Here is a 7,063-nt window from a genome sequence, read left to right as displayed (position 1 = left end):
TACATGAAGCAGTTTAAACGTATAATTTCAATTGTAGTACTAGAGATTAAAAGACGACTATAGCTGCAGTAGCTGCTGTGTTACATTATATGGAAAATAAAAATGGCAATATGCTAAAAAAAAATGTCAGGCTAGCGCCTATCTTCGAAAATTGCAATGACAGCACAGTTTTTACTTTACATCAGTCCCGATATTAGAATTAGAAGATCTTCCTTTTCATAATATTTATATTATTTTGAATAATATAAATAATAATATAGTAAAATAATAATAATATAATAAGATAAAATACTAATATAATAATAATAATAATAATAATAATAATATATTATTATTATTATTATTATTATTACTATATTATTATTTATATTACTATTTATACAATAATAAACATAATATAATAATATATTAGTAATATAATATTAAAGAAACAGGAGTAGCAGGTTAAGCTTCGCTGTGTTCCTTCGCTCATAGTCCTAGTTCCACCGAGAGTTTAAACCGGATTAGAATGTAAGAACCAACTAACTACAGTCGAGTATTCTCCTGTTACAGTCGAACGATAGGGGAATGTAGTTAGTTCTTACATTCTGATTCGGTTTAAATCTTTGGTGGAAACTAGGCTAGTGTTGAACTATGAACTAAACTTCGTTCGTTATGCATTTTCGCTCGAATCGATGGAGTGGAGGGTCTTCGCCAGCGAAGCTTCGCTGTATGAAATGGCACTTTAATTTTTGGCGATTGCAGTGTTTCAAGGCTAAGGCTACAAAAAAGGAAGAAGTTTCTTGAGATTATTAATCAATCGACTACATTTTATCATTATTTTTTATATTATACGATAAATTAAGAAGTGAAACTGATATTTAAAGTGTAAATTCAAAGTTATAACATAACCTGTATGAACTGATGATTGTATGTAAACACGCATAAGTACTAAAATTGATCAATATCCATTATATTTATCTAGAATCGATATTTTTTTAAATCAAAATGATTATGAATTAGTTCACAATATTTAAGTCGAGTAATTGGACAATATATAAAATCTGTTGTTACTTCTAGATGTATGTATGTTAAAAAACGTGGAAACACTAAATAGTTTTGAAAATAGTTTGAAAAGTTTTGTTGCTTCTGCTTAGAAATATGTTTGCTCACATTCGACAGAAACTATTGTTTAATACGGTAGTCAAGTATGGTAAACAGAAAAAATATAGTATATCAGCTGTCAGCGAAGTCAGTAAAAGTGAAGCCAAAGATGTAGAACCAATATATCCATCCATTGAAGATATAAGCTTTAAAGCCAAGTGCAAAAGGAAAAGGCAAGCTTGGCATGAAAAAATCAAGAGCTTAGAAACTGTAGAGGAGAAGCTATTCAAGATTAATATGCCACGTTATTATGGCTGGAAGTCGCTAATCCTAAAGGAACATATTATACCATATAATTCTTTGTCACATGCGCAATATTTTACAAGAACACATATCATCAAGGAATTTGATCTGCCAACATATTATAATACTATAATTTCTACCGAACAATTAGATAGAATAGTACAATCAATCAAGAGTGACATAGAGGATAACATAATTTTTGAATATTGTATCAGAAGGTACATATTTCTGTGAATTGAATATTCTTTTCTGTATGATGTAAAATAAACTATAAACTATAATTAATTATCTAATTATTCACTATTAATTAATATATATGTGTTATTTAATATTTGAAAATTTTTCTTTTCAATATTAATATAATATTGCAGAAGAGAGCATGAAATAAAAGTAAATAAATTGCCATTGGATGAAAATATTAAGGCTTTAGATAGGAAAATAAACATGGAAGAAATTATATCTAAAGCATTAATTCACAGAATTAACAGAACGATGCTGATACATCTTACCTCTGAAAATCCACATTTATTACACACCGAAGTTGATTTTGAACCAAGATTAGAAACATCTTGGTTTATGGGTGGTTTAAACCCTCCTAATTTTGTAAGAAATTTCAGAAAATCTGTTAAATTTCTGAAGGAATTTGTTGATGACTCAGTAAATTTGCCTGTTCAATATTTTGGTCACCCTGTCATACATTTGAGACATAAGCATCCTCTACGACAAATTATTCCCTTAAGCGATTGCAAAAATTCAACTTTGGAAGTACCTACATTCAAATTGAATCCCAAGGTGTTAACTTATACTCTTGAAAAAAAACACTTAACTAATATACCTGGATTTTGGCCTGGCGATGAAAATGAATTCGGACTTTTATCATATCATAATTGCACGTACTTGCAAACAAGGCCAGAAAAATATAATGATACATCTGTAGCACTCACAATACAGGCTATACTAGCATCTTATAGCTGGTTATTGTCGCAAGCCTGTTATCAAGGTACTTTTATAATTTAAAGTTAGAGTTTAGATATTAATTTGAATTTCGAGTTTTATACGTCTATAAAATTTCAGGTTTCTCTACTTTTAATGATATTACGTATCCACTAACTACTCAAACGATTATAACAAATGGACAATGGTGGTCATTTTTTGTTTATCAACTCAATACTACTTTAGTGCATTCTGAGTACGCGGATGAAAATTCAAAGCGCAACATATGTTGGATTACAGAACCAATAAAATTATTTGATAAAATAGAAAATGATAAAGTTTACGGTTTAAATGAAGAAGTTCTCAAAAATTTAATTAAGTTTTACATGAATATTCCCGAAGAAAGAGTAGGCGTAAATTTAAAACCGTATTTAGGGAAATCCGTGAAAGTAATAGCAGACATAGAACATGATGAAAGAAGAAATTGGCTCGAAAAACAATATAAACATTTAGTAGCTAATAGGCCGAGGCACAGGTAAAATAAATATTAAAGTTACTTTAATAATTATATCCTTTTTACTATATTTTTAATGTTAACTGATATATAATAAAAGATAATTATATTTATATTTATTAATTGTTAATAAATATTTTATTATTGTTTATTAATATTATATCTTTTTTTAGACGAATATCGGAAATATATGATTGGCAAAAAATCTATATTATTAGACATAAAACTCGTCCAATGGATAAGAAACGAGAACCTTGGCAATTTGGCATTAAAATGTACAAACGTACATTAGATGATCATCAACCGGTTTATATACCAAGACATTTACGAGAGAATCCCAAAAAGAGAAATAGAGGACGATGGGCAAAAACATATTATCCATAATTAAAACAAATAATTATATTGAATTAAATATAATAGCAATTGTATAAAAGACAATTATTAATTTTTATTGTATCATAGAACATACAACTTGGTACAACATACAATCTTTGTTTCTTTGTGAAAAGTTCAACACAAAGTGTGGAACAATGTTAGTTTTATGATTTTAGTTTGTAAAGAAGACTTGTATATTTTTTTATAATTTGAATACAAATTTCTGCATTATTCTTGCGCCAAATACAACAATGTATTGAAAGACTTGGCAGGTAAGTGTACATTTACTACGTTGTTTTTGTTCTTATTTTTTATTGTTATAGTGAAAGCAGTGTAAGCTCTGCAATACAAAAATTCTAAATTATATATTTTAAGAGTCTATTAAATTATTAAAAAATAATTATAGTAATTTAAAATAAAATAAAATAAGTAAAAAATTAATTTTTTTAAATAAAAAAATATAAAAAAGATTGTTATATATTTTTCTGAAAAATTTTGTTACATATAGAGTGCTTTCTAGCAAGGATCCAATCAGACATAGTGTAACATAGTGAATCATCCTTATTGTTTGCCTACTTTAAATAAGGATGAAACGATTCATTATGTTACAGTGTCTGACTGTGTCCTTGCTGGAAAGCAATCATAATGTGACTCTATAAATAATTAATGTGACGGTGTATAAAATATTTTCTACTAACTTGTTAACAGCCACGACAACAATATATTGTTCGGGCGTCAAGAACGCTATCGTTTTAATGTTTGGATTGTCTTCAAGACCTGTAGATAGTATCCTGTAAGAGTTACGTGGCACAAATTGGCTAAAGTGAGAAATTGCGTAAAACATAGGCTGCTTATAGAATTCGTCTGTTTGCGGCATTACGATGATTGGTGAATCCACATAATTTTTTGCCCAATTTGGTGCTCCATACTCATTGAGTGCCATATTCCAATCTATCCATCCAACCATCCAATGTGATAAATTCTAGAAATATAATTTGTAGATCTTATTATACACAATTCAAAGTACTTTTATATATTACATATATGATTTATATTACTTTTATTTTTACATTTATTACTTTCATCTTTTACATAATGAAAATACTTCATGCTGTAATAAAATTTCTTAATACCGTAAAACGGATTAACCAAATAATATATACTTTTCTAATTAAACTCCAGTGCTTTCAAAAGTTTTTTTGTCATTTTCTAATTAAACGTAGTTCTTATTTCATAATTAAATTGGAAATGTTCTTTATATTAGGCAGATAAAATTAAAAACTAAATAAACGCATTTGGAATATAGATCATCAATTAATATCAAATATATGTACAAACCTCGATTATATCTAAGGCATATTTTTGTCCTCGTTCCCATGATCCTAATATTACTTTTTCTTTGTCTAAGGGACTGCTACCTATATAAGAAAATTTCATGAATTTTTTTTTATAGATTTTTTAAAGAAAGATTCGCATGCGTGGAAGTATATTTTTAATTAGTATGATCTATGTTCTATATAATTAATTATACTTACCGGTGCATGCTTCGGTCATCAGTATAAACTTGTCTGGATACTTATCATGCAATTGAGTTAGTCTAAGCGGTGAAAACATTTCATCAGCGTACCAATGGACTGCAGTGCCAGAGAACAGTTCTTTAGTTTTTGGATACTCAAACATCAACTCGGTAAACCACGGGATTTCGAAGCGTTGATCGTCCATCGCTACGTAGAGAGGATTATATCCAGCATTAGCCAAAGTCGGAGCTAAATGTTCCACGGTCCAAGCCGCAGAAGTGGTGGGCGTCCAACCCATGGCATTGAAAGGGAAGAATGGGATAAATCCATCCAATGGTTCATTGCCAGGTGTTATGCCCCATATATTTATACCACGTTCCTTATATGCGTCAAAGAACTTTAGGATATAATCAGCGTAAAGTTGATAATATTCAGATTTTAAAGTACCTATCGAGATTATCATATGATATCTTATATTTAATTATTCTAGCACTTAGTACTTACTTAGACAACAAAAAATCTAAAGTCGGGTCATAAGACGTTTTTTTTTGCGTCTAAAAGATGACTTAAAGACGTCTTATGTCACAATTTTGGACTTTGTGTTGTTTGGGTATCTATAAATAATAATATAAAGCAAAATATAATAGCTTCTATAAATAATTTGAGAGAGAGAGAGAGAGAGAGAGAGAGGACGAAAATATTGAATTAAATTTATTTTGGAAATAAAAACGTCTTTTTTTTATAGCATTGATAACATTAATGATATTGTTGTAAATTTGGTTTTTTTAAAGAGAAATGTTATCAAAATATTTATAGAGAATGAAGTAAAACAAATCACGAAATAAAATGGACCAGTTATTATCTTTTGTTTTATGAGTTTAAAAAAGATTTAAAAATTAAATTGTAGGGTTTATTTATAATTATGTTATATCGTTTCATTCATACAAATACGAGTCCTTTTCTTATGCTTATTTTTCTTATTAAGTTGAATGAAACTCTTAATTTTTTCAATATTAATTTATAAAACGAAAATTCTTGATTTTTTCAACATTTAATTCAACACGTATACATATAATATGTATGTAAATCTTTGCGTTCTTGGATACTTGATAACAATAACTCAAAATGACTGCGGATCCTTGACTGAAAGCTAATATCTTTTTTAGCGTTTCTAAACTGTTGAAAGTATTTTGAAATTGTTTTAATTGATTTTACATTTTGATACTATTTTTACGAAATAAAATTTTGTGCATTTAAATATTAAAGCGATACTTGTTATCGTTAAAAAATACTTTAGAAACAAAATGTAAAGTTTTGATTTTAAATTAATCAGTTGATTTATTTTCTGTATCATTTTACTCTACTACATTTTACTCTCTGCCTATTTTACGTATTAGGAGTATACATATAATATTGTAATAGACTTTTGTCTAAAGTCGATGCTCGCAAAGATTTGCACATTTCGCAGATTCCGGCGCTATCCCCACTATCGCTCGAGGCTCGGCGGCCGGGTACTCATGTGACGCTCTGGTTCAGGAGCGTCTCTGTAGCTTAAATGCGAAGGTCGTACCTTACGTTATTAAAGAATATTTTTCTTGCAAAATAATTTTTATTTTCTTAAAAAAATCAGAAAAAAATCACTAAATTTTCTAAAATATTTTGTCATAATAATTCTTGCCTACCAGAAACTATTCAATAATTGTTATAAATTTATATCGAGAAGTTTCCAGAATAACTAACACATTTTTGTCATAATAATTCTTGTCTACTAGAAACCATTCAATAATTGTTATAAATTTATATTGAGAAGTTTCCAGAATAACTAACACATTTTTGTCATAATAATTCTTGTCTACCAGAAACCATTCAATAATTGTTATAAATTTACATCGAGAAGTTTCTATGACTGACTTGCGAAGATTGAAGTCAGGAAATACGTGAATGTGGAAATTCCATGTTTTCCATACGAAATCTTACAAAGTCTCAAATAACGAGGATTCTATACTGTTTTCTTCTACAAGTGAATATAATTTTATTTTTATTGGGAGTACAAATAAGTTTCCGCCGTTTGCAAAAGACGGCGCCACTAATAAACTATAATTAAAATTGTTTGATGTAAAACGACACATTCCTTTGCTTTTGAATCATTCCCAATGATTTCAAACGATATGAAATTGTTTGTTGAGTCACTCCTAATATAAGTGCAAGTTCTTTTTGTGTTTGGCATGAATCTTCATCCAATAATACTTCCAATTCCGTGTCTTCGTACACTTTCGGCCTTCTGCTACGTTTGTCTTCGATGTCAAATTCACCGTTCTTAAACTTTTGAAATCACCAT

The 7,063-nt window shown here is 28.6% G+C and overlaps 2 protein-coding genes across 2 annotated transcripts in view; one reads left to right on the top strand and one right to left on the bottom strand.

Moving 5' to 3' along the window:
• The first annotated feature begins 1,140 nt into the window (after positions 1-1,140).
• Positions 1,141-3,468, top strand: LOC105625615 (28S ribosomal protein S30, mitochondrial). Its single transcript, XM_012206937.1, has 4 exons — positions 1,141-1,604; positions 1,758-2,386; positions 2,461-2,854; positions 3,007-3,468. Exons 1-4 carry the CDS (start codon positions 1,141-1,143, stop codon positions 3,215-3,217), a joined length of 1,698 nt encoding a protein of 565 aa, XP_012062327.1. The 3' UTR covers positions 3,218-3,468.
• Positions 3,262-7,063, bottom strand: part of LOC105625616 (glucosylceramidase-like) — a 25,851-nt gene continuing 22,049 nt past the window's right edge. Inside the window, exons 4-7 of the mRNA XM_012206938.1 lie at positions 4,744-5,172; positions 4,547-4,626; positions 3,907-4,190; positions 3,262-3,548 (exon numbers count right to left, since the gene is read on the bottom strand). Coding sequence (XP_012062328.1) covers positions 3,437-3,548; positions 3,907-4,190; positions 4,547-4,626; positions 4,744-5,172 — 905 coding nt within the window. The 3' untranslated portion in view covers positions 3,262-3,436. The remainder of the gene's footprint in view (positions 3,549-3,906; positions 4,191-4,546; positions 4,627-4,743; positions 5,173-7,063) is intronic.

This window comes from Atta cephalotes (assembly GCF_000143395.1).
Source record: "Atta cephalotes unplaced genomic scaffold scaffold00003, whole genome shotgun sequence".
In the NCBI taxonomy this organism is placed as follows: Eukaryota; Metazoa; Arthropoda; class Insecta; order Hymenoptera; family Formicidae; genus Atta; species Atta cephalotes.
Note: the sequence above shows the minus strand (reverse complement) of the source record. Positions and strands in the feature narration are given on the sequence as shown.

Excerpts from the sequence above, each read along its gene's own strand:
- LOC105625615 (XM_012206937.1), top strand. The coding sequence starts at position 1,141 with ATGTTTGCTCACATTCGACAGAAACTATTGTTTAATACGGTAGTCAAG. Across the intron at positions 2,387-2,460 it reads GTCGCAAGCCTGTTATCAAG|GTTTCTCTACTTTTAATGAT; the intron begins GTACTTTTATAA and ends ATAAAATTTCAG. Across the intron at positions 2,855-3,006 it reads GCTAATAGGCCGAGGCACAG|ACGAATATCGGAAATATATG; the intron begins GTAAAATAAATA and ends ATCTTTTTTTAG.